Raw genomic sequence first — 27,719 nt, forward strand, 5'->3', positions numbered from 1 at the left:
GGCCATGCTCTATAAACTGAGTGCCCACTATAGATGAATAGCCTATGTACATTACATAACCAATGCCTAACCTATCTGAAGGGACATCTGAATATTTGATTTCCCTCAAATTCAATAGAATTTGTGAAAGTATCATACAGTGTCTGATTCTGAACACAACGTGTGTGTTTGTTTGACAACATGTGTGTTTGCCAACACGCTCGGAGCGATATATTCGTCTAACGTTAACCTGCTGTAAATGTCAACCTGCATGGCCCCTGAAAAGGACAGAGATGAGTGTCCACTGCATAACATGGTTTCTGACATCACGGATCATGGCTACCCACTGAAAAGGACCGCCACCACCGTAATTACCACTGATGAGTAAATACCATTAATTCTACACCCCTACAAGAATAATAATCTACCCCCTGCACTAAAACACTAATAAGACAATATGATGTTATAAAAACATGTTTTCAAGAAGAGCATTGATAACCTCATCAAGGACTGGGCAGTTACAAGGAATGGGAGGATTCAGCACATTGTGTTTCATGAGACCTATTATTGCAATGTTTACATAGTATCAAGTAACATGCATGTTTGTTTACATCAAGACTAGATACTTATATTTTTGATTTTGTATATAACTTTCACAAACTTATCAAACAGTGGATTTAGCCGGTCTTTGTTGTAACTCTTTTAGGCCGTAAATAAATAGATAAACAGTGTTGATGCGATGGGTCAAGCTTAGCCTCCACATAGCCTATATTATAATATAAAAAGCACCTACGTCTATAAAGTTATAAACACTGTTAAATCGCCTCTAAACTTACCTTTAACTTACTGTATATGAGTGGTCGTGTTTGCCTCGACTTTGCCCAACAATCAACTTGAACATCCGTCACCTGTTTGTTCATTGATCTACCCGGTCCCTCAGCATCATCTCGAAGGTTTTTGTTCCTGCCTTCCAGGTCCGCTCTGCCCCAAGGTAAGTCCGATGACACGCCCCGATAACCACCCGCTCACCCAATTGGTGGCTCTATCTTCGACGTTCCATCCCGGCGAGTGGTCTCTCGTTTTATTGTCTCTAGTCGTTCCTCCGCGATCACGCCCCTTTGAACAGCCGCTCTCTCGTTGCTCTGGAAACGGCCCGGGTACCTGGCACGTCATCAGCCGCTGTTCTGTGTGCTTCTCCTTTTGCCCATGCAGTGTGTAAATAAAATTAATGTGCAGCCAAGATTCGGCTATTATTCGGCAGAGGTGGAAGTTAAGAGTGATGAATAACTGAATAACAATCAACATTATTATTGACTTGGTTTGTAAAAGTCAGTCAAAAAAACTCCAATAAAACAAAACTATTAAAGTTATTTACAAACATATGAGAGAACTTTTCTTTAATGACCAAAAGCAGAACATAGAAATTGTAATAAATGAGATAGCTGCAAGTATTAGGTGATATTGCCCCCTTTATTGAGCACTAGAATTTATATATTACATTACATAGCAGTATGGAATGTTTGACCAAGTGTGTTGCTGGAAAAAAGGAAAACACAAAACTTTAAAATATTTGGAATATAGAAAGGTAGTTGAGTTTGGCCTATTGGACAGAAAGTGGATGTGTGCTTTCCTGGTGTTGCTGCAATGCTGCCATCTAGTGATGACTTGAATGAACATTCATGACTAAATGACGTATGAACGTCTGTAAACAATAATAACAATGGTAATATGAAATAAAAATCTTAAATAAGAGAGAGAGATAAATGAAGAGATGAATGTAGGCTTTCCTTGATGTTTTAAGAGTACATGGTCAACTGAAGCCACTGCGGAGAAAGCAGAACACAATAAGAGGTGTGATTATTTAGGTCTAATTTCAGTTCCTATATCCAGTCATTAATCTTAAAAATAGTCCTTAACCCTAAACACAACGTTTAAATTCAAAGAGCAAATAGTGAAAACTAATTTACCTCCTGGATGTTGACGTTGATGATTCCATCATCATCTTTGTCCAGAGTCTTGAAAGCTCCTGAAAATGCACAAAACACTATTACTGAAGGGCAATGAAAAGGAAAAAGTCTGAAATCAAGAACATAATCGGACTGAACAGGGGAGCATTGAGGATCAGTCACTTACGACACATAGCGTCCAGTCTGACCAGGCACCCAATGTAGTTGTCAAAGTCCATGTTGCCCTGTTCATCACTGTACCTGCGGACCATCAACTGGAAGAGCTGGTCGTTGAGAGGGAAGCCTAAACATGGACATAACAGGAGAGAGACACCAATGAGACCAAACACATACACTGCGCAAACAGGCTCTAACCAGAATATAAAGAGGAGTGGGAGGCCCCCGTGCACAACTGAGCAAGAGGACAAGTACCTTCGAGTGTCTAGTTTGAGAAACAGACACCTCAGAAGTTCTCAACTGGCAGCTTCATTAAATAGTACCCACAAAACACCAGTCTCAACGTCAACAGTGAAGAGGCGACTCTGGGATGCTGGCCTTCTAGGCAGAGTTCCTCTGTCCAGTGTCTGTGTTCTTTTGCTTATCTTAATCCTATATTTTTATTGGCCAGTCTGAGATATGGCTTTTTCTTTGCAACTCTGCCTAGAAGGCCAGCATCCCGGAGTCGCCTCTCTTTTCTTTCAAAAACAAGGCCATTTCTAAGTGACCCCAAACTTTTGAACGGTAGTGTATATGCAGGAACAAGCTAGCTTTCATCAGTTATCATGGCTGTTCGTTGTCACTGTTATGACACTGTTATAAAGGCCTTATGATGACAAAGAAATATGCATTTCCATGTTCCGGTTCTCATGATCTCTGAGCTCACCTGCAGCTTTGAAGGTAGCGGGAAGCTCTTGTGAGGAGATGAGCCCTGAGCGGTCTGTGTCATTTGATATGTAGATGCACTGAATCAGAACGGAAATAAGGTTACACAAGAGGTCAAAGTTCACAGCACCTTTTATTAAGAGTGTATTAACATAACATTTATAAAACAACATTCTTACATTAATGGCGTAAGAGGACTGTTGGAAGTTGTAGGTTGTTTTATATGAATTTCTTGCAAAGACATGTAAATCATTTCTAGCTCAAGGCAAACGTTTCACAGAAATGTCCATCATTTCACACAATTGTTCATACAGTGCCGATTGTCAAAATGTAACAAGAGGACTGAACTCACCTGCCATTTCTTGATGTTGTTCCATAAAAACTTGAACTCATGGAAACCTAGCTTTCCTGAGCTGTCGCTCTGTGTGCTCGTGGTTAAGGTAAAACTTAATATCAACTACTCTGATAATATAGTATAGTGTAGTGTAGTCCTCCATCCTAATACAGACACTGATGTGGAAGGATACGTCCATGACAGCCACCATGCTCCTGCATGACTCGATGCTAAAGCCATCAGTCTTCAGGTCAGTACCTGAAATGAACACAGACAGACCACTCCTTCACTACAACACAGAAAACCATTCCATGGAACCAGTCATGTGCTTAGACAAACTCCATTATGCGTGCAGCAGGTGTCTAGATATGAGTAAAGTGTGTGTGTGTGTGTGTGTGTGTGTGTGTGTGTGTGTGTGTGTGTGTGTGTGTGTGTGTGTGTGTGTGTGTGTGTGTGTGTGTGTGTGTGTGTGTGTGTTTGTACAGAGAGTACATACATACAAAAAGGCATGCATAGACATGCTTTTGAACATAAGGTACATGCACACATAAATATAAATACTATAAGAATGCAATGACAAAGACAAATATAGACACAAGCATGGTGTTTTTGTAAGAATAGGACTCACGTTTTCCAATGATCCTGTTGAGGATGTTCATCAGTTCATTGGGGCTCACCTCCATGTCCTATAATACACAGATAGATACACTAGTAAATCCTCATACGCTGTAAATGCCTACATGTATTTGGGTCACAACTCAGCTCACAAAAGGATAAGGACACTGAGACTACTTTAATGAACAGATGTTTTAGGAGTACAATCATGGGCCAAATACATAGCTCTCTCTGTATTTGTGCGTGACATATTAGAACCAGAATTATGGTAACAACTTCAAAACTTCAAGCAGGTACATTTGCAACAGGTATATCTTTAGGTGTCATTCCACATATCGTGTTCCCTCCACTTATGAGTAAGGCCTTAATGAGGCCGTCCAGTCATCAGTTTAAAGTCAACCACTGCCAGACGAGTGCCCAGAAGAACATGTAATACATGTATCCACTCCCAACAACAGTATATGACTCACACAGCCTCCACCCCCACCCACACAAAACTAACCAGGCAGGAGGCAGACAATGGTAGGTATAGAGAGAGAGGAGGAACCAGTCTCTCTTCTTGCTGTCTGTGGAATAAACCTGGGTTTTGGCTTGTCAACAACCACACCCTCAGCTTCTTACTCCACCACTGCCTGATCCAATAGCAGTCATATGAGCATACAGTTGCTGTTGAGAAGGTGAACATCTGTGGAGCCCTGGGCTACTACACATGGCCAGAACCAAAGGGGGCGGAATCAACGATTTAAACCAACAGAACGTCTTTAATGTACTCTACTAAAAGGCTCCTATTGGTTGGCAGCGGCGAATGACAGACAGCACATTAGAAGCGTCATTTCCAACATCTTTGGGTGGCTTGATGAACCACATTCTGAGGTCTGGCTCCAGATGAAGCAGGGTGAATAAGTGGAGGGGAGGGGTTTGGAATGCAAACTAGGCTTAACTTGGATACAAGAGGCGACAACAGGGCTTCACTTATTGTACCAGTGTACAATCAGCCCAAAAATGAAATAACATTCATGCCATGGATAGTTGGCTGCACCAACTTCAGAAGATAATATACCACAAACAAATCTGTAACTTAATTATCACTGGTCGTTGGTCTGCTCTCTATTACAATGAACCACTAACGGTTGGATAATGGAGGAGAATAGGATAAGATATGATAATAGTAGAAGTGCATAAGTTGACAAACAATAACTACTTACATCCCCAGCGAGTTGCTGGAACACCTTGCGGAACTGTGTCTCCTCGTCATTCTCCTTCGGCTTAGCGTAGGCCAGAGGTCTGCGTGGTGGGGGCTAGGACACAAACACAGACCAGGTTCTGTTAACACTAACACTCACAGCCCTCTTCACTGCAGTCTGGCATACAGGACAGCAACAGTTGTGGCTCATTTGCTCAAAAGAGTAGTGTTTACTTCTAAAACTTTCCAATCCACAGTGTTCATAAGACTACGACAGTGTTCTGAGATGTTATAAAGGTTGTTAAAGGGTTAACTCACAGGCTCTGAGGGCACAAATTGACCGGGGTCAACATTGCTGTTGGAGAAAACCAGAAGGACCATTGTCTATTACTATATAATAACTACTGAGTGTGCAACATCATGAATGAATTAAGTCAGTAACCTGACAGGGTGTGTGTGTGTGTGTGTGTGTGTGTGTGTGTGTGTGTGTGTGTGTGTGTGTGTGTGTGTGTGTGTGTGTGTGTGTGTGTGTGTGTGTGTGTGTGTGTGTGGGTGGGTGGGTGTGTGTCAAAAGGAACCGGGCCTACCTCACAACATCCAGGATGCCACCAATTAGTTTTTTGGCCAGAAACATCTTGAAGAGGAACTACAGGTGAAAATCTACAAAAGGAGCCTAGAGATTAAAAAAAATAATAAGAGTTTGATCATTCAACATCTGATGAAAATCTATTTGTCCACCTTAAACAAAAAGGCAACAACAGAGAGAAAGCAAGATATATACATTTTGTCCACCTGTAATAAAATATATATACATTTTGTCCACCTGTAATAAAATATATATACAATTTGTCCACCTGTAATAAAAGATATATACAATTTGTCCACCTGTAATAAAATATATATACAATTTGTCCACCTGTAATAAAATATATATACATTTTGTCCACCTGTAATAAATGTGTTATTGGTGGCTCCCTCAGAAAACTGCAACCTCGCCTGTATTGGTAAGCAGCACAAATAGTAACCTCTGCAGCAGATTTTAAAAGATTTTTAAAAGTGACGAAGAAGGCAAAGCAAACGTGAAACAGTCAGATTAACTTGTTAAGGAAATACTTACAGCGACCAATGCGTTGCTGAAGTCGACAAAGACTGATGTGCTGGCACTCCTACTAGGTACAAAAACCAGCTTTACAAGTTATTTTTCAACGCATCATAGATGTTCGTGTTCTACCTCGGTGATCAGCGCTTCACACCTCTGCCTAGGGAGCACCTAGAGAAAGACAGGTTGTCAATGACTCTGGGTCCTATAATCTGTAATGCTATGATCAGAAGGACTGGCATTTCCCTAATAATTATATTACGGATGATGAGACTTTTTAAAAACCTTTTAATTACACATTTACTACACTTTTATTATGCATGATTCACACTGATTTAACATAATGAGGTAATGAGGGTACATCGGCCTTGTGGTGTAATGTTAATGTTGAGCAGTGACGTAGGGGGCAAGGAGGTCACGGGGTGAAGGCGGAAGCCTATAGGGATGTTTTAGCAAGCTGTGTGTTCAATAAAAGCCTTTTATAACTTAATGTTAAACAGTATAAACGCACAGAAGTAGTCCGTGTCTTCATAAAGTAACCTACACAACAGGTCTAATGTTCAGTGATTTTCGGATCCTGTTTAACAAAAAATAAATAATAATTTCATGCCCTAATAAATATTAGTTAGAACGGCATTTTTTCATTTGGAATATAGACCTATTTGCCTAACCTACAAAGTGCATGGAATGTTGATGTCTGAAACTAATGAAAACGTTCGAAAAAGGAGAAGCTATACTGCGTGAATTTGTCCAATAAGAACGTTCATTGTCGTTCGCCAGTTAAAATATTTTCTCCCGTTTGGTGTCCACGGAAGACCGCCTACATGGTGACGTCAGGCCAAGGATGCAACCAGGAGGGTAGTCACTACCAGGAGGGTAGTCACTAGTTACCACATCCACAAAGTCATAATTATGGCTAAACCCCGCCTATTACTACAATTTATCTTAATCTGATTTGAAACCTAACCTTAGCCTTAACCACACTGCTAACATTATGCCTAACCCTAATCTTACATTAAGACAAAATATACATTTTTACAATATGGCTAATTTTGACTTTGTGTCTGTGGTAACTAGTGACAACCAAGCAGGAGCGCTTGGTACAAGTGGCGAGCGCCATGAAAACATGGTTATTGACGGGGAACTTATTTGTATACATTTTTATTCACTTTACACGCCCGTGTAAAGTGTCCGGGGCGGGTAAATGCAGTGTCAGAGCTGGGTAAATGGATTTTAAGCTGGGACCGAGAGACTGAAAAACAGCTTCTATCTCAAGGCCATCAGACTGTTAAATAGTCATCACTAGCATATAGAGGCTGCTGCCTATATACATAGACTTGAAATCACTGGCCACTTTAACAAATGGGACACTAGTCGCTTGAATAATGTTTACATATATTGCATTACTCATCTAAGTACAGTATATACTGTATTCTATACTATTCTACTGTATCTTAGTCTATGCCGCTCTGACATTGCTCATCCATATATTGTATATTCTTAATTCCATTCCTTTACATAGATTTGTGTGTATTGGGCATATGTTGTGAAATTGTTAGATATTACTTGTTAGATATCACTGCACTGTCAGAGCTAGAAACACAAGCATTTCACTACACCCGCAATGACATCTGCTAAACACGTGTATGTGACCAATAAAATTTGATTTGATTTGATTGAAATGTCAACAGTGTAGTTGCCTTGTCTTCTTGTGCGCAGCATCATGTCCTACCAAAACATAATAGACACTTGGCGCTTGTTTAGAACATTTTCTATTTAGCCAGATGAATCTATTTCAATAGTTGATATACTGTCGCAATCTACAGAAGGAGGCATTGAGACAACACTTGCCTTGCTTTAGTTTTACTTTCTGGGAAGGTTGCATTGTAAGTCCGGCTACAATGTAACTACAACAATGTAACATTGTAACAGCTTCCACTATATTATAAACAATGTAACACTGTATCATTCTGTCTTCATTAGGAAATGGAGTTGTGTTTCAAGACTACTCAATACAATTAATCTGATCCATTCATTCATAGACTACCCGCCCTCACCCTCGCGTCTAGCTACATTCCTTACTAGCTATTCAGCTATTTTGTTCAGATCATTTGAAACAGTTTTTTTTTAACCAGAATATGTTAATCTACCAAAATGTTATCCAAATCTGGCGTAGCACTAATATCTTTGACATTTTGTCACCGCTTGTGTTACAGGAAACTTTGAAGAAGCAGAGCTTTTTCCTCTTCACCAAGACAATGTTTAACAATACTGTCATTCAGCTGAAATGCAGTTACTATCTTGAAGAAATTACAAGATGATGTTAATAATACTGTTATTTAATCAAATGGTTGTTTTATGCAACAATATAGGGTTCTTGGAACTCTATTGTGTCTGTGTGAACTGAGAGGAGCTTCTGAGAATGAACTCTAGCAACTGATTTATGATCATCTTGTTGTCTCTCAGAGCCCGCATTCCATAGAATGAGTTGGTGTTTGTATGCCGGGAGGTACCAGGGTGGAGATGGCTCTGGAATGGATAATGATGAGAGGAACTTTGTTTTGGGGGCCAGACCCTGGTTTCTACACAATGAGAACAGTCTTTACAGCAGATACTGTCTGCTGTGAATTATTAGTATCTTTAATACAAATCCTAACCTTATGACCCATTCCATATATTTGTTGTTTGTCATGAACATTTAGGAGGATGTACTTTGCTATAAAATACTGTGGCTCAAATCCGCTCATTGGGCTCTCAACAAATCACCTATTGGTGGGTCGTTGACAAGCTCCATTACTGCAGTAATTAAATAATAAAGTTTGATTGTTTTGAAGAAATCTAAAAGTCTCTTCTTTTGATTAGAATAATTCCACGACAGTAGGCTATAACCTCTCTTATGTTTCTGCAAGTTAGGATAAAATTCAGTTATTTACTGAACCTTGTAGAATATCATATAGCAAGAACATGATTGCCCCTTCCTATGACTAGAATTGTAGGATGGTATACTGTCAATGCAGTATATTTATATGATTGTCAGGGATTCCCCGGTAATGCTGCTCATTCCATTCAACTGCTCCGGAGGTCTACGTCACCGGCCTTCTAGACGTCACTGAACTTGGCTCATTTCCACCAACCCCGGACTGTCTTGTCTCATTATGCACACCTGGTTCCCATTCCCCCTGATTAGTAAGTTATATATGTGCCCTCTGGTTCCCCATTGTCCTTGTCGGTTATTGTTACCATGTCCGTTGGTCCTGTGAGTACCTGCGCTGTTGCTTCTATGCTACGTGTATTTGTGCACTTGCTTTATGGGTATTGTCCCGTGTATTATTTCGAAGTTTACACCTTGCTCTTTTGTTTGTGTGTAGAAAATAAAAAACCCTATTACGTATTCCTGCGCCTGTCTCCAATCATTAGACAACGTGGCAATGATATCATTACTGTATTCAATAATCTACTTTATTGTGTCTACAGTAAGAGCATGGGGAGGAAGTTGTTGGGGGAGGAAGTAGTAGCCTCTAGCCCTTCAGGGTTGACGGAACACTGTGAACCTCCGGTAAAACTCAACATCTCCTGGTACCTAAGGAGCTCCCGCTGCTTCGACGAGGTATTCGGTTTCGACGTAAGTTCCTCTCTCTCATTTAGAAACTAACTGCACTATGAATGGGCTCATTCAGGCTGTTGTATTCCATAAACTCTCCAGCTTTTCCTTTTTTCAGCTTGTTCCTTGTTCTCAGTTTAACAACAGGAAATGCAAGATTTAGGGTCTCGATAAGGATTCATGTTTTATGACTGTATAGACAGTGTGGTTTGTGCAAATACTTATTAACTTACTTATTAACTTTATCATACCTGTTTGATTTGCAGCCTCTGAAGGCAGGGAGCTACTTCAGAACGACAGCTGTGAAGCAGGAAGGAGGCAGTGGGTTCTATGTGTTTTATCAGTACCCTGCCATTTGAGTGCACACATGATCCTCAGTGAGGTCCAGTATGGGACATTGGAGGGTCTCATAAGAAAGCATGGTGGCACTTTATTTTACGGTACCTCAGAAATATCCCTGCATTTACATGGTAAAATGTTATTTACACAGTAATGATAGACTCTACAGCTACGCCATATAATGCAATATTCAGAAATACACGTCTGGTTCTGCGAGATTAATAACACATGAATGACCTTTCTTTTTAAATAAGAGAATTTTGATAGTAGCTAACTTCCTATTAAATGGCAAGTAGAACTAGTGGGATCAGTATAGTGAAATAAAGTGAGGGAAAAAGCATACTGCAAACAGCACAACGGTGAAACAAATATTACAACCTCATATGTTCCACCTCACTCTTTCATGTTGTCTTCCTGAGTTTCTTTGTTCACAAAAGTGCGACCTAATGGCCTGGTACTCAGTGCTCTATTGTTCCTCCATCAGGTCCTAATGGCCTGGTACTCAGGGCTCTATTGTCCCTCCATCAGGTCCTAATGGCATGGTACTCAGGGCTCTATTGTCCCTCCATCAGGTCCTAATGGCCTGGTACTCAGGGCTCAAATATCACTCTGACATCAATGCAAATGCATTGAAAATCACATCAAACACTTATCATCAAAACAGTAAGACCATTCTACTTTTAGAACTCACCTCACTATGATGATACATTTGAAGAAAGAAGTTCAACAGCAGGTTGAGATAACTAAGGTCAGGGCGTGACATGCACTATCTATGTTTTCTTTATTATTTTGGTTATGTCAGGATGAGGGTGGGAGGGCTTGTTTTGTATTGTCTAGGGTTTTTGTATGTCTGGGGGTTTTGGTAAGTCTAGGTATATGTATGTCTATGGTGGCCTGAATTGGTTCCCAATCAGAGGCAGCTGTTTATCGTTGTCTCTGATTGGGGATCATATTTAGGTTGCCATTTTCCCTTTTGGTTTTGTGGGTTCTTGATCTATGTTTAGTTGCCTGTCTGCACTATCCATATTAGCTTCACGGTTCATTTTGTTATTTTGTTCGTTTTGTTCAGTGTTCGTTCTTTAAATAAAGAAGAATGTACTCTTAACACTCTGCGCCTTGGTCTCCACCTTTTGACGGCCGTGACAGAAGAGCCCACCATAAAAGGACCAAGCAGCATGTTCAGGAGGAGCAGACAGCATGGACATGGGACCAGATTTTGGACGGTAAAGGATCCTGGATGTGGGAGGAAATATTGGCAGGAGAGGATCGCCTACCATGGAGGCAGGTGGAAATAGCACGGGATGAACGGCGACGATATGAGGGGACACGTTTAGCACAGAAGCCCAAGAGGCAGCCCCAATACATTTTTTGGGGGGAGGCACACGAGGAGATTGGCTGAGTCAGGTTGGAGACCTGAGCCAACTCCTCGTGCTTACCGTGGGGAGCGTGTGACTGGTCAGGCACCGTGTTATGCAGAAATGCGTACGGTGTCTCCAGTTCCCATTCTTAGCCCGGTGCGCTCTATTCCAGCTCCTCGCATTTGCCGGGCTAGAAGCAGCATCCAGCCTGGACGCATTGAGCCAGCTCTACGTTCCAGATCTCCAATGCGTCTCCACGGCCCAGTGTATCCTGTGCCTCCTCCCCGCACTCGCCCTGAGGTGCGTGTCCCCAGCCCGGTACCACCAGTGCCGGCACCACGCACCAGGCCTCCAGTGCGCCTCCAGAGTCCAGTACGTCCTGTTCCTGCTCCTCGCACTCGCCCTGAGGTGCGTGTCCTCAGCCCGGTACCACCAGTTCCGGCACCACGCATCAGGCCTCCAGTGCGCTTCCGCAGTCCAGTACGGCCTGTGCCTCTTCCCCGCACTCACTCTGAGGTGCGTGTCCTCAGCCCGGTACCACCAGTTCCGGCACCACGCATCAGGCTTCCAGTGCGCTTCCATAGTCCAGAGCTTCCGGCGACAGTACCCAGTCCAGAGCTTCCGACGACAGTACCCAGTCCAGAGCTTCCGGCGACAGTACCCAGTCCAGAGCTTCCGGCGACAGTACCCAGTCCAGAGCTTCCGGCGACAGTACCCAGTCCAGAGCTTCCGGCGACGTTTCACAGTCCGGAACCTCCAACGACGTTTCACAGTCCGGAACCTCCTACGACGGGCCACAGTTCAGAACCTCCAACGACGGGCCACAGTCCGGAACATCCTACGACGGGCCACAGTCCGGAGCCTCCAGCGATCTCCAGTCCGGAGCCTCCAGCGGCGATCTCCAGTCCGGAGCCTCCAGCGGCGATCTCCAGTCCGGAGCCTCCAGCGACGATCCCCAGTCCGGAGCCTCCAACGACGATCCCCAGTCCGGTGCCTCCAGCGACGATCCCCAGTCCGGAGCCTCCAGCGACGATCCCCAGTCCGGGGTCTCCAGCGAGGGTCCCCGGTCCTGGGCCTCCGGCGATGATCCGCGGTCCAGAGCCTCCAGCGATGATCCACGGTCCGGATCTACAAAGGTGGAGGGATCAGTGTAAAGAGGGGGGGCGGCGTCCAGAACCAGAGCCGCCACCGAGGGTAGATGCCCACCCGGACCCTCCCCTATAAGTTCAGGTTTGCGGTCGGGAGTCCGCACCTTTGGGGGGGGGGGGGGGGGGGTACTGTCACGCCCTGACCTTAGTTATCTATGTTTTCTTTATTATTTTGGTTAGGTCAGGGTGTGACGAGGGTGGGTATGCTTTCTTTGTATTGTCTAGGGTTTTTGTATGTCTAGGGGTTTTGGTAAGTCTAGGTATATGTATGTCTATGGTGGCCTGAATTGGTTCCCAATCAGAGGCAGCTGTTTATCGTTGTCTCTGATTGGGGATCATATTTAGGTAGCCATTTCCCTTTTGGTTTTGTGGGTTCTTGATCTATGTTTAGTTGCCTGTCTGCACTATCCATATTAGCTTCACGGTTCGTTTTGTTATTTTGTTCAGTGTTCGTTTTGTTCAGTGTTCGTTCTTTAAATAAAGAAGAATGTACTCTTACCACGCTGCGCCTTGGTCTCCACCTTTTGACGGCCATGACAGTGCAAAACATGGATGATGTGGTTTCAAAGCCTAACACAATGAAACGGACAGCGCATTCTAAGGTGAGGATTCATTCAAAACACTCATATGCATATTAGAGCTTATGCATATGCCTAGGCTTATGAGCCCAAGCCCAACAAAAAAAACAGAATAAAAATTATTATTGTCGTTGTACAATACATAGCCTACCACATATTACGCATGGCAGAAAAACGTTAACGTTATTTTATAATTGAACTTTTATTTAACTAGGCGAGTGTAACGGAATTCCTCCTCCTCTTCATCCGAAGAGGAGGAGCAGGGATTCGACCAAAACGCAGCGTTGTAACTTGACATGATTTATTTAAACAAGACAAAAAACGAACTATACTTGATACTAAACAAAATAACAAAACGAATGTAGACTGACCTGAACGTAAGAACTTACATGTAACGAAGAACGCACGAACAGGAAAAACAGACTACACAAAACGAACGAACGAACAAACAAACCGAAACAGTCCCGTGTGGCGCAACATACACAGACACAGGAGACAACCACCCACAACAAACAATGTGAAAACACCTACCTTAATATGGCTCTCAATCAGAGGAAATGAAAACCACCTGCCTCTAATTGAGAACCATATCAGGTCACCCATTAACCAACACGAAACACATAACATAGACTGCCCACCCAAACTCACGCCCTGACCGACTAACACATACAAAATAACAGAAAACAGGTCAGGAACGTGACAGCGAGACAGTTAAGAACATGTTCTTATTTACAATGACGGCCTACCAAAAGGCAAAATGCCTCCTGCTGGGATAGGGGCTGGGATTAAAAATACATTAAATAGAAATATAGGATAATACACACATCACGACAAGGGAGACAACACAACACTACATAAAGAGAGCCCTAAGATGACAACATAGCATGGCAGCAACACATGACAACACAGCATGGTAGCAACACAACATGGTAGAAGCACAACATGGTAGCAGCACAAAACAGGGTACAAACATTGTTGGGCACAGACAACAGCACAAAGGGCAAGAAGGTAGAGACAACAATACAATACAACTGTCAGTAAGAGTGTCCATGATTGAGTCTTTGAATGAAGAGATTGAGATAAAACTATCCAGTTTGAGTGTTTGTTGCAGCTCGTTCCAGTCGCTAGCTGCAGCAAACTGAAAGGGGAAAGGAAAGGGGGATACCTAGTCAGTTGTGCAACTGAATGCGTTCAACTGAAATGTGTCTTCCACATTAAGACATGTGACCCAGGGATGTTTGTGCTTTGGGGACCTTTTACAGAATGTGTCTTGCAGAACGGGTGTTGTATGTGGAGGATGAGGGCTGCAGTAGATATCTCTGATAGGGGGGAGTGAGGCCTGAGAGGGTTTTATAAATAAGCATCAACCAGTGGGTCTTGCGACGGGTATATAGAGATGACCAGTTTACAGAACTTCTAAGTACTTGTATGAGGTGACTATCTTAAGCTCTAAACCCTCAGAGGTAGTAATCACACCTGTGGGGAGAGGGGCATTCTTCTTACCAAACTACATTACCTTTGTTTTGGAAGTGTTCAGAACAAGGTTAAAGGGAGAGAAAGCTTGTTGGACACTAAGAAAGCTTTGTGGTAGAGCGTTTAACACAAAATCCGGGGAGGGGCCAGTTGAGTATAAGACTATATCATCTGCATATAAATGGAGGAGAGAGCTTCCTACTGCCTGAGCTATGTTGTTGATGTAAATTGAGAAGGGCGTGGGGCCTAGGATCGAGCCTTGGGGTACTCCCTTGGTGACAGGCAGTGCCTGGGACAGCAGATGTTCTGACTTTATACACTGCGCTCTTAGAGAGAGCTAGTTAGCAAACCAGGCCAAAGACCTCTCAGACATCAATAGTCCTGAGCTGGCCCACAAGAACGGAATGGTCCACCACAGGTATTCCCAAACTGGGGTACGCGCAATGCTGTCGGGCGTACGCCAAATAAAAATGTGATTCACACACAAAAGTATGTGGACACCTGCTCAACGAACATCTCATTCCAAAATCATGGGCATTGTCATGTCTTTGGCATCATTAAAGGTGAAGACTGTTATTTAATCAAATCAATTCTCTGTAATTATTACTACGTGATTAAACTAATCATGTAAATTTAATTAACTAGGAAGTCGGGGCACCACGGGAAATCTTCAGATTACAAAGTTATACTTTTCCGAATATAACTCTTCAGATATTTTAGTATCTGATCAATTCGTCTTCCATCAATGAATTATTCTTTCCCTCACTTCAGTCTCATCTGAATGTCGTAAATTGTTGGTTATTTGCACAAACCCAGCCTTAACTATAAATAATCCATACACCAAGTGGCTTAATCCTTTAAGTACTAACTAACTAAATAATCACAGAAATGCATAAACAAACAAACAGTAAATATTAGTTACTAACAAGGATAGGGAAGATTCCCTAGTGGGCTAAGCCGATATGATGGCTTGGTGGACAATGGGAAGAAGGTGTGGATTGAGAAAGAAGCGGGATCACTACACACAGTTGATAATTATATTAATTGAAATGCTAGTCCTTTGCACATGAACGCTCACTCATTCGGGAATAATTGCAATCAATATATATTTATGCCCATGTGTCGTTGTGATCTTTTCTGTTGGAATTAGGTCCGTCTGCTGGAGAGTTCATCCGAGTCTCTCTCTCTCTTTCTGTTTCCCTGAAGATCAAAATATTTTGCGGTTAGAATGGATACTTCAGAGTACCATTCAAAAATGTTCTCATAGAACATATGTTTCGGCGGTTGTTGGTATTCTCGTCCCAGGTTGTCACACCCTGGCCTTTGTTATATTGATTTTCTTTATTAGTTTAGTTAGGTCAGGGTGTGACATGGGATGTTTGTGTGTTTTGTCTAGTTTAGGGTGTGTGTTGTTTAGGGGGTTTTGAAGATGTATGGGGTTGTGTTCAGTGTAGGTGTTTAGGAAAGTCTATGGTTGCCTGGTTTGGTTCTCAATCAGAGACAGCTGTTTATTGTTGTCTCTGATTGGGAGCCATATTTAAGGCAGCCATAGGCTTTAGGTGTTTGTGGGTAATTGTCTATGTTCTATGTTGCATGTGTGCACTTAGTTCGTTTTAGCTTCACGATCGTTTGTTTTTGTTCGTTTAATAAGTGTTTGTTTTTTCTTCATTAAAAGAAGATGTCTTTTTTCCACGCTGCACCTTGGTCCACTCATTCGTCTCATAACGATCGTGACAGAATTACCCACCAAAAAAGGACCAAGCAGCGTGTCAAGCAGCAGCAGGAGCTATATACACAGGATTCTTGGACTTGGGAGGAGATACTGGATGGTAAGGGACCTTGGGCACAACCGGGAGAATATCGCCTCCCTCGTGAAGAGCTGGAGGCAGCTAAAGCCGAGCGGAGGCGATATGAGGAGGCAGCACGGAAGCAAGGCTGGAAGCCCGTGAGTAAAACCCAAAAATTTCTTGGGGGGGGGGGGGCTACAAGGGTAGTGTGGCGAAGGCAGGTAGGAAACCTGCGCCCACTTCCCATGCTTACCGTGGAGAGCGGGAGTACGGGCAGACACCGTGTTATGCGGAAGAGCGTACGGTGTCTCCTGTACGTGTGCATAGCCCGGTGCGGGTTATTCCACCTCCCCGCACTGGCAGGGCTAGATTGAGTATTGAGCCAGGTGCCATGAAGCCGGCTCAACGCGTCTGGTCTCCAGTGCGTCTCCTCGGGCCGGCATACATGGCACCAGCCTTACGCATGGTGTCCCCGGTTCGCCTACACAGCCCAGTGCGGGTTATTCCACCTCCCCGCATTGGTCGGGCGACGGGGAGCATACAACCAGTTAAGGTTGGGCAGGCTCAGTGCTCAAGGGAGCCAGTACGCCTGCATGGTCTGGTATATCCGGCGCCACCTCCCCGCCCCAGCCCAGTACCACCAGTGCCAACACCACGCACCAGGCTTCCAGTGTGTCTCCAGAGCCCTGTTCCTCCTCCACGCACTCGCCCTATGGTGCGTGTCTCCAGCCCGGTACCACCAGTTCCGGCACCACGCACCAAGCCTCCTGTGCGTCTCCAGAGTCCTGTGCGTCCTGTTGCTGCTCCCCGCACTAGCCTTGAGGTGCGTGTCCCCAGCCCGGTACCACCAGTTCCGGCACCACGCACTAGGCCTAATGTGCGTCTCCAGGGTCCAGTATGTCCTGTTCCTTCTCCCCGCACTAGCCTTGGGAGGCGTGTCCCCAGCCCGGTACCACCAGTTCCGGCACCACGCACCAGGCCTACTGTGCGCCTCAGCAGGTCAGAGTCGGCCGTCTGCCCAACGCCGCCTGCACTGCTCGTCTGCCCAGCGCCGTCTGAGCCATCCGTCTGCCCAGCGCCGTCTGAGCCATCCGTCTGCCCAGCGCCATCTGAGCCATCCGTCTGCCCAGCGCCATCTGAGCCATCCGTCTGCCCAGCGCCATCTGAGCCATCCATCTGCCCAGCGCCATCTGAGCCATCCGTCTGCCCAGCGCCATCTGAGCCATCCGTCTGTCCTGAGCCTTCAAAGCCGCCCGTCTGTACTGAGCCTTCAAAGCCGTCCGCCAGACAGGAGCCGCCAGAGCCGTCAGCCAGCCATGACCAGCCAGAGCCGTCAGCCAGCCATGACCAGCCAGAGCCGTCAGCCAGCCATGACCAGCCAGAGCCGTCAGCCAGCCATGACCAGCCAGAGCCGTCAGCCAGCCATGACCAGCCAGAGCCGTCAGCCAGCCAGGATCCGCCCGAGCCGTCAGCCAACCAGGATCCGCCCGAGCCGTCAGTCAGCCAGGATCCGCCAGAGCCGTCAGTCAGCCAGGATCCGCCAGAGCCGTCAGTCAGCCAGGATCCGCCAGAGCCGTCAGTCAGCCAGGATCCGCCAGAGCCGTCTGCCAGTCCGGAGCTGCCCCTCAGTCCGGAGCTGCCCCTCAGTCCGGAGCTGCCCCTCAGTCCGGAGCTGCCCCTCAGTCCGGAGCTGCCCCTCAGTCCAGGGGCGCCCTCTGGGATGGTATTCAGTCCGGGACTCGCCGTTCCAGAGGCGCCACCAAAGCGGGTAGTGACTATGGTGGAGGGGGGTCCACGTCCCGCACCCGAGCCGCCGCCATAGGAAGGACCACCCGGACCCTCCTCTTCTGTGTCAGGTTTTGCGGCCGGAGTCCGCACCTTTGGGGGGGGGGGGTACTGTCACACCCTGGCCTTTGTTATATTGATTTTCTTTATTAGTTTAGTTAGGTCAGGGTGTGACATGGGATGTTTGTGTGTTTTGTCTAGTTTAGGGTGTGTGTTGTTTAGGGGGTTTTGAAGATGTATGGGGTTGTGTTCAGTGTAGGTGTTTAGGAAAGTCTATGGTTGCCTGGTTTGGTTCTCAATCAGAGACAGCTGTTTATTGTTGTCTCTGATTGGGAGCCATATTTAAGGCAGCCATAGGCTTTAGGTGTTTGTGGGTAATTGTCTATGTTCTATGTTGCATGTGTGCAACATAGTTTTAGCTTCACGATCGTTTTAAACATCGTTTTAGCTTCACGATCGTTTGTTTTTGTTCGTTTAATAAGTGTTTGTTTTTTCTTCATTAAAAGAAGATGTCTTTTTTCCACGCTGCGCCTTGGTCCACTCATTCGTCTCATAACGATCGTGACACAGGTTTACATAATTTCTAGCTGCAGACTAGAATTAGTATCTAGGATTTGCTCTTATTCTGTAGGGATAGATAGTCTCAGAGTTTTAATCATTTCCAGCTGTGTAGCCAATGCTCCACGTGGTATGGTTATGAATTCAATAACTATTCGCAATCACAGCTCACGCTGTGGTTTTGCTTAGTCTTGGTACTCAAACCTGTGCCACCTCAGTTTACACCAAGGTATGCGCGGTCTGGAGAGGATTTCCTCAGGAGGGGTTTTTATTCGTAACAATAGAAAAGGCGGTTCCATGACACCAGATAATGTCTGTGCTCACGGGGGCGGGCCAATGACTTAGTTAAACTTTAAAGGGAATACAATTCTCTCACATTAAAGTTTTAACATCATATTACATCATTTCACAAATAGATAAATCTTTACTCATTCATTTTATACAAGAATTAGATGCAAACACCATAATTGAGAAACGTACACATTCAGAGATATAGTTACAGTGGGGAGAACAAGTATTTGATAAACTGCCGATTTTGCAGGTTTTCCTACTTACAAAGCATGTAGAGGTCTGTAATTTTTATCATAGGTACACTTCAACTGTGAGAGACGGAATCTAAAACAAAAATCCAGAAAATCACATTGTATGATTTTTAAGTAATTCATTTGCATTTTATTGGGGACTTCATCCATTCATTCATCCACAAGAGCATTAGTGAGGTTGGGCACTGATGTTGGGCGATTAGGCCTGGTTCGCAGTCAGCGTTCCAAATCATCCCAAAGGTTTTCGATGGGTTTGAGGTCAGGGCTCTGTGCAGGTCAGTCAAGTTCTTCCCCACCGATCCTGACAAACAATTTCTGTATGGATCTTGCTTTGTGCACAGCGGTATTGTCGTGCTGAAACAGGAAAGGGCCTTTCCCAAACTGTTGCCACAAAGTTGGAAGCACAGAATCGTCTAGAAAATCATTGCAAGGGGCCTAGCCCGAACCATAAACTGCCCCAGATCATTATTCCTCATCCACCAAACTTTACAGTTGGCCCTATGCATTCGGGCAGGTAGCGTTCTCCTGGCATCCGCCAAACCCAGATTAGTCGGTAGGACTGCCAGATGGTGAAGAGTGATTCATCACTCCAGATAACACGTTTCCACTGCTCCAGAGTCCAATGGCGGTGAGCGTTTACACCACTCCAGCCAACGCTTCACATTGTGCATGGTGATCTTGGGTTTTTTGTGTGCAATTGCTCACCGCCATTGGTGAGCAATTAATGAACAGTTATTGTGCTGACGTTGCTTCCAGAGGCAGTTTGTAACTCAATAGTGAGTGTTGCAACCGAGGACTGACAATTTTTACACGCTATGTGCTTCAGCACTCGGCGGTCCCGTTCTGTAAGATTGTGTGGCCTACAACTTCGCGTCTGAGGCGTTGTTGCTCCTAGATGTTTCCACTTCACAATAACAGCACTTACAGTTGACCAGGGTAGCTCTAGCAGGGCAGAAATGTTATGAACGAACTAGTTGGAAAGGTGGCATCCTATGACGTAGCCATGTTGAAAGTCACTGACCACTTCAGTAAGGCCATTCTACTGCCAATATTTGTCTATGGAGATTGCATGGCTTTCTGTTCGATTTGAAACACCCGCAGCAACAGGTGTGGCTGAAATAGCCACACTGTTGAAAAAAAAAGCCCACTAATTTGAAGGTGTTTCCAGAACACTACTTGGCCAAAAGTATCTAATGGTAATGTGTAACAATAAATTGGGACTATTAATACAAGCTGATCTTCATTTTATCACAAATATCTAATTGCACTATTTTATGCGAGGAAAAGAAAAGCAATTTTTTGCGCCATGAAGGTGTAGGCCTTGTAGATGTTCCAAAGGTCTGCATCAGTGGCTTGTAGTGTGTGGAAGGAAGGAGCTGCTAAATGTTATTATGTTAATTAACGTTCAATTACCGTGAGACCGACAGTTGTTTGCGTGACAATCACCGGCTGATGAAATTCCGTGACCGCCACAGCCCTAGGTGTGTGCCTTTCCAAATCATGCCCAATCAATTTAATTTACCACAGGTGGACTCCAATCAAGTTGTGGAAACATCTCAAGGATGATCAATGGAAACAGGATCCAACTGAGCTCAATTTCGAGTCTCATAGCAAAGGGTCTGAATACATATGTAAATAAGGTGCTTCTGTTTTTTATTTGTAATACATTTGCAAAATGTCTAAACCTCTCTTCACTTTGTCATTATGGGGTATTGTGTGTAGATTCACGAGGGGGAAAAATAATTTCATACATTTATGAATAAGGCTGTAACTTAACAAAATGTAGAAAAAGTCAAGGGGTCTGAATACTATAGCTATATTGATCACTTTGGCTATAGGAAAGGGCATTTGACACTTTTCAGAGCTGTTCCCTCAAAGCCAAGTCTCTGTGGTAGATATCTAAATTAATAAGTGTTGTGGCTCCTCAAGGGAAAACATGCATTGCTTGAATATGAGGTGGATATTCCCAATAAGCTCCTAGAACTAGGTGACCCAACAACTTGTTTAATTGTACTTACTCAGGACCACCAACAACCTCTATACGTTGAAGTCATTTCACACAAGATGTAAACAGATATCTCAACGTCTTCATTTTGCTGTGTCATGGTTCCAATGTTTTTTCTTACTTTTTCAATACATGCTGATCCAGTTCTATGCAAATTTCTCAGTTTGCATTTAACAACTGATATTTCTAATGGTTCCTCAACTGCCTCCGGAGGTGGTCATCCGCAGCCAATCACGATCAGACACTCAACCAGAAACCTCCGACCTCACTGTCTGACCTTCATCCAATCACAGGAAGCGATTTGATATTTGTAATTTTACTGGTGTAGACTGGGTCAGATGGTTTCACTTTCTATTCAGTCCTATATTGCGGTAATACAGACCTGTGAGCTTCTGTACAAAAGGCTTAATCAGTAGCTCCTGGCCCAGTGCTCCTCGCTTAGACAGGAGAACTCAGTAAAGTCAGAGGAGTGAATTTGTATTTGATTTTGAAGAGCCTAGTAATAGTGCATTTAAATAATTAATTGAGTGACACATTACCTTCAGCTATATAGAATATCTTACCACCATGCATTTCCATCTCCTCCTCCCTCCCCTTTATTCCTTTATTGGGCGGGCAGGCAGGCTGTCAATAGTTTAGTCAAATATGTTTTGTTGGGGGGGCAGGGGGGCCAGTGCCCCTGTGACAACAATTTTGGACCCCCTTTTTACATAACTAATTTTTGCTATCGTTCTTTTTTTACATCCGTTATTAGACAGTGGCAACGATGATGATTATGAACATGGTCTTTTGCCTGTTAATGCCTGCAATGCAGTGAAAAAAACGATATGGCAACAATAACGTCTAATGTAACTGGCCCCTCTAACAGTAGAACTGGCCCCAGCTTGACCCCCCCCCCCCCCCCCCCCCCCAGTTGAAATGGTCTAGAACTGCCACTGCTGGGTAGATGCAGGAACAGAGTTGGAGAGCCCATGGCATACAGAGTTTGAGCGGAATATCAACAAGAGGGAAAGAGGGCATGCTCCTCAAACAGTGGTTGATCCGTGGAGGTTGGTTGCTAGATCAAAAGGTTGCTAGATCAAATCCCCGAGCTACCAAGGTAAAAATCTGTCGTTCTGCATTTGAACAAGGCAGTTAACCCGCTGTTCCTAGGCCGTCATTGTAAATAAGATTTTGTTCTTAACTGACTTGCCTAGTTAATAAATAAAAATAAATAATGGACCTGCGGGAAAGCGTGCAGCATTCAGATAACATGCATTTTTTCCCCTCTTCCTGACAATTTCATAATGGGCTACTCTAAATCTAAACTAATTTGACATATTAGTCCAATTTGACACCATAGTCCCTGTGCCCAAGAACACAAAGGCAACCTGCCTAAATGACTACAGACCCGTAGCACTCACATCCGTAGCCATGAAGTGCTTTGAAAGGCTGGTAATGGCTCACATCAACACCATTATCCCAGAAACCCTAGACCCATTCCAATTTGCATACCGCCCAAACAGATCCACAGATGATGCAATCTCTTTTGCACTCCACACTGCCCTTTCCCACCTGGACAAAAGGAACACCTATGTGAGAATGGTGTTCATTGACTACAGCTCAGCGTTCAACGCCATAGTACCCTCAAAGCTCATCACCAAGCTAAGGAACCTGGGACTAAACACCTCCCTCTGCAACTGGATCCTGGACTTCCTGACAGGCCGCCCCCAGGTGGTGAGGGTAGGTAGCAACACATCTGCCACGCTGATCCTCAACACTGGAGCTCCCCAGGGGTGCGTGCTCAGTCCCCTCCTGTACTCCCTGTTCACCCACGACTACTTGGCCAGGCACGACTCCAACACCATCATTAAGTTTGCTGACGACACAACAGTGGTAGGCCTGATCACCGACAACGACGAGACAGCCTGTAGGGAGGAGGTCAGAGACCTGGCCGGGTGGTGCCAGAATAACAACCTATCCCTCAACGTAACCAAGACTAAGGAGATGATTGTGGACTACAGGAAAAGGAGCACCGAGCACGTCCCCATTCTCATCGACGGGGCTGTAGTGGAGCAGGTTGAGAGCTTCAAATTCCTTGGTGTCCACATCAACAACAAACTAGATTGGTCCAAACACACCAAGACAGTTGTGAAGAGGGCACGACAAAGCCTATTCCCCCTCAGGAAACTAAAAAGATTTGGCATGGGTTCTGAGATCCTCAAAAGGTTCTACAGCTGCAACATCGAGAGCATCCTGACCGGTTGCATCACTGCCTGGTACGGCAATTGCTTGGCCTCCGACTGCAAGGCACTTCAGAGGGTAGTGCCTACGGCCCAGTACATCACTGGGGCAAAGCTGCCTGCTATCCAGGACCTCTACACCAGGCGGTGTCAGAGGAAGGCGCTAAAAATTGTCAAAGACCCCAGCCACCCCAGTCATAGACTGTTCTCTCTGCTACCACATGGCAAGCGGTACCGGAGTGCCAAGTCTAGGACAAAAAGGCTTCTCAACAGTTTTTACCCCCAAGCCATAAGACTCCTGAACAGGTAATCAAATGGCTACCCGGTCTATTTGCATTGTGTGCCCCTCCAACCCCTCTTTTACGCTGCTGCTACTCTCTGTTTATCTTATATGCATAGTTACTTTAACTATACATTCATGTACATACTACCTAAATTGGCCCGACCAACCACTGCTCCCGCACATTGGCTAACCGGGCTATCTGCATTGTGTCCCACCACGCGCCAACCCCTCTTTTTACGCTTCTGCTACTCTCTGTTCATCATATATGCATAGTCACTTTAACGATACCTATATGTACATACTACCTCAATAAGCCTGACTAATAGGCCTTGCTACTCTTTTTTCAAATGTCTTTTTACTGTTGTTTTATTTCTTTACTTACCTACACACACACACATACCTTTTTTCCCCGCACCATTGGTTAGAGCCTGTAAGTAAGCATTTCACTGTAAGCTCTACACCTGTTGTATTCGGCGCACGTGACAAATAAACTTTGATTTGATATTAGTAAAGACAATAATACATTGAGAATAGTCTGATGGGTTAAAAAAAAATCCTGAAGTAAGGAACAGAGCGTAAGCCTTTTTTGCTACTTTCTCAAATCATCAATAGCCTATAGTCGCACTATGCAGCCCGTATATGTTTTGATTTCTAGGACATTCTAAGGTTTGTAACATTCACAACTCAAGTTGCCAAATAACTCTAAATCTAGCATATAGGACCTGTCTCAAATGATAAGTTGTACGCTCCACATAGCCACTTCAAATGCACATTCGCTCTGTAATGGGAAAAATATCCTTTCTATTTTATTCAGCTAATGTTAGAAATTTGGTTAATAATAACTAAAACAATTTCTAGATTTAGATAAAACTATAACTAATTGAACTCTGCACGCCTAGTGAAAAGAGATTTGTGCTGTGGGTTATAAAGTAAGCAGAAAGGGTCGTTAAACTATGGTTGAACTGACCCAACTTAGCCCTGAGGTGTTTAGATAAGGCTGTGGGTAACTTTTTAGGTCTTCCATTATCTTGAGTTGTCTGCTAAAGTGGTAATAAATTATAGTGAGCCTTCAGGAGAATAGATTATATTGTGTGTCATGTGTGTGCGCTGGGAAGTTGGAATGAACTTTTGAACCTGTTTTATATTTCTCAGGAGGAGGAGATTTATTCTGTAACCTATGACGTCATATCTTGTATATAAACTGTTGTTTATGGTCAAATGGTAGCGTGCTCCGAGAATAAATACTATTATTTAATTTTAATAAGACTGTGTCCTGTCTATTTTATAAGTATCTTACAAATTCTTATAAATAGACAGATTGATTTTAATTAATGAGTACATTAGAGGAATTATTTAATTCCACCAACAGCTGAGTTCAATTATTTTCATCTTACTATAAAATCATATAAAATAAAATAATGGCATGGGTCTTGTCAGCTAAATCAACAAGCCTATGGCATAGCCAGAAAACATAGGCTGACAGTAGGCCAACTTTTATTCCGTTCTTTTAAAATACATATTCTTCGATCAAAATGTTTCTTTAGACCTGACTAAAATAAATCATGGATTTATTGTGATGGTGTATATTAAGATTTATTAGACTTTGTAAATGTAGATGTTCCAAAGGGGAGATGCTAAACCTGTTTTGTTAACTAAAGGTCAATTACCGTGAGACCAGCAATCTGCATAACAATAACTAGCTGACAAAATGTCATGACCGCCACAGCCCTAACTCCCCAGCATCACTTTGATGCAATGGCTCAGACCTGGGAGGATGGCCTTACATATTCATCATCCACATCAAAGAGATCAAGGAGAATAGCAGCGCTGCCACTGACTCTGTCCCACCACAGAACTGGGATATCCAACATAAAGAGGTCCACCAATCACATGAAACCTGAGTCCAATACATTAAAACTACATTAGCTAATAGGCTAATATTACTGTTATGTCCTTCACCCCCTGCAGTGGAAGTCAGTATGAACGGGAACCCATGACTACATCTCAGCTTCAGAATGGCCTCTTATGATCGTAAGTTAATTATGTTGTGTGGTAGATATGTAAAACACACTCTATACTCTAGTTTCATTACTTGTAGTATGATAAATGCACGTCCAGTTCGCCACTGAGTGTGTTGTTGACTAAACTTGTTTTTCTAGCCTGAGCTATAATACTCTACACCGCCATTCATTTTTCACATTGTGAATTTCACAAAAATTCAAATTAATTGTGTGTTTGGTGTAGGGTTACCTTGACCTGATATTTTTGATAGCCATGTGGTTCTCTCTCAGACAAATTGGGAGTTTCCTGTCAAGAGGAGAGACATGGAGGCCCAGCTGGCTTAGCTAGCCTAGCTAGCATGGAGCCTCAAATGGAGGACGCTAACACAAATTTTCTGTAAGGATCAATGCTGGTAGAGACGAGAAGCAGGTACAGGGAGTGAACATTTAACTATCAATGGACTTGGAACGGCTCATGACAGTGTCTGAACATGAACACGTAATGACATTAATGCAGACACAAGGAACAAACGGGGGAGTAGACAGTTATAGACGGGGCAATCAACAAAGGGAAGGAGTCCAGGTGAGTCCAATGAGCGCATATGTTGATGATGTAAATAATATTTTCTGGTCTGTGGTGTGTAATGAAGAGCAAGTTGATGCATTTATGAAATTGCTTATTTCAGTTACTAATAAACATGCACCCATTAAGAAAATGACTATAAAAACGGTGAAATCCCCTTGAATTGATGAGGAATTTAAAAAAATGTATGGTTGAGAGGAATGAGGCAAAAGGAATGGCAAATAAGTCTGGCTGCACAACCGATTGGCAAGCATACTGCAAATTGAGAAATCATGTGACTAAACTGAATAAAAAGAAGCAAAAGCTATACTATGAAACAAAGATGAATTATATAAAGAATGATAGTAAAAAGCTTTGGAGCGCCGTAAATGACATTTTGGGCAAAAAGGTAAATTCAGCTCCATCATTCATTGAATCAGATGGCTCATTCATCACAAAACCCATTGATATTGCCAACTACTTTAATTATTTTTTCATTGGCAAGATTAGCAAATGTAGGCATGACATGGCAGCAACAAACGCCGACAATAGACAAGTGTAACTGACCAAATTATGAAAGACAAGCATTGTAATTTTGAATTCCGTGTGGAAGAGGTGAAAAAATGATTGTTGTCTATCAACAATGACAAGCCACCGGGGTCTGACAACTTGGATGGAAACTGAGGATAATAGAGGATAATATTGCCACTCCTATTTGCCATAGCTTTAATCTAAGCCTACTAGAAAGTGTGTGCCCTCAGGCCTGTAGTGAAGCAAAATTCATTCTGCTACCCAAGAATAGTAAAACCCACTTTACTGGCTCAAATAGCCAACCAATCAGCCTGTTACCAACCCTTATTAAACATTTGGAAATGTGTTTGACCAGATACAATGCTATTTTACAGTAAACAAATTGACAACAGACTTTCAGCACGCTTATATGGAAGGACATTCAACAAGCACAGCACTTAAACAAATGACTGATGATTGGCTGAGAGAAATTGATGATAAAAAGATAGTGGAAGCTGTCTTGTTAGACTTCAGTGTGGCTTTTGACATTATCGATCATAGTCTGCTGCTGGAAAACGTATGTGTTATGGGCTTACACCCCCAACTATAATGTGGATAAAAACTTACCTGTCTAACAGAACAGAGGGTGTTCTTTAATGAACACCTCTCCAACATAATCCAGGTAGAATCAGGAATTCCCCAGGGAAGCTGTCTTTGAGTAAAGCCAGTGTGTTTATGTATGCGGACGACTCAACACTATGCACGTCAGCTACTACAGCGACTGAAATATCTGCAAAACTTAACAGCTGCAGAGCTGCAGTTAGTTTTAGAATGGGTGGCAAAGAATAAGTTAGTCCTAAATATTTCCAAAACTAAAAGCATTGTGTTTGGGATAAATCATTCACTAAACCCTAAACCTCAACTAAATCT

At 43.7% G+C, this 27,719-nt stretch overlaps 1 protein-coding gene across 1 annotated transcript; it reads right to left on the bottom strand.

Moving 5' to 3' along the window:
• Nucleotides 1-1,444: 1,444 nt before the first annotated feature.
• Nucleotides 1,445-27,661, bottom strand: LOC120018373 (calpain small subunit 1-like). Its single transcript, XM_038961538.1, has 12 exons — nucleotides 27,417-27,661; nucleotides 6,057-6,209; nucleotides 5,527-5,612; nucleotides 5,258-5,294; nucleotides 4,962-5,054; nucleotides 3,770-3,827; nucleotides 3,335-3,399; nucleotides 3,160-3,228; nucleotides 2,809-2,887; nucleotides 2,113-2,229; nucleotides 1,947-2,005; nucleotides 1,445-1,802 (listed from the first exon to the last, which is right to left on the bottom strand). The coding sequence occupies exons 3-12, from the start codon at nucleotides 5,571-5,573 to the stop codon at nucleotides 1,776-1,778; spliced, it is 651 nt and encodes a 216-aa protein (XP_038817466.1). The 5' UTR covers nucleotides 5,574-5,612; nucleotides 6,057-6,209; nucleotides 27,417-27,661; the 3' UTR covers nucleotides 1,445-1,775.
• Between the last annotated feature and the right edge of the window lie 58 nt (nucleotides 27,662-27,719).

Source organism: Salvelinus namaycush, chromosome 23, assembly GCF_016432855.1.
Source record: "Salvelinus namaycush isolate Seneca chromosome 23, SaNama_1.0, whole genome shotgun sequence".
NCBI classification, from domain to species: domain Eukaryota; kingdom Metazoa; phylum Chordata; class Actinopteri; order Salmoniformes; family Salmonidae; genus Salvelinus; species Salvelinus namaycush.

Bases quoted from the DNA above. Each gene is read 5' to 3' on its own strand.
- LOC120018373 (XM_038961538.1), bottom strand. From the start codon at position 5,573: ATGTTTCTGGCCAAAAAACTAATTGGTGGCATCCTGGATGTTGTGAG. The intron at 3,229-3,334 runs GTATCCTTCCAC...ACGAGCACACAG, and splicing joins GCATGGTGGCTGTCATGGAC to AGCGACAGCTCAGGAAAGCT. The intron at 2,006-2,112 runs GTAAGTGACTGA...GTGCATTTTCAG, and splicing joins CAGACTGGACGCTATGTGTC to GAGCTTTCAAGACTCTGGAC.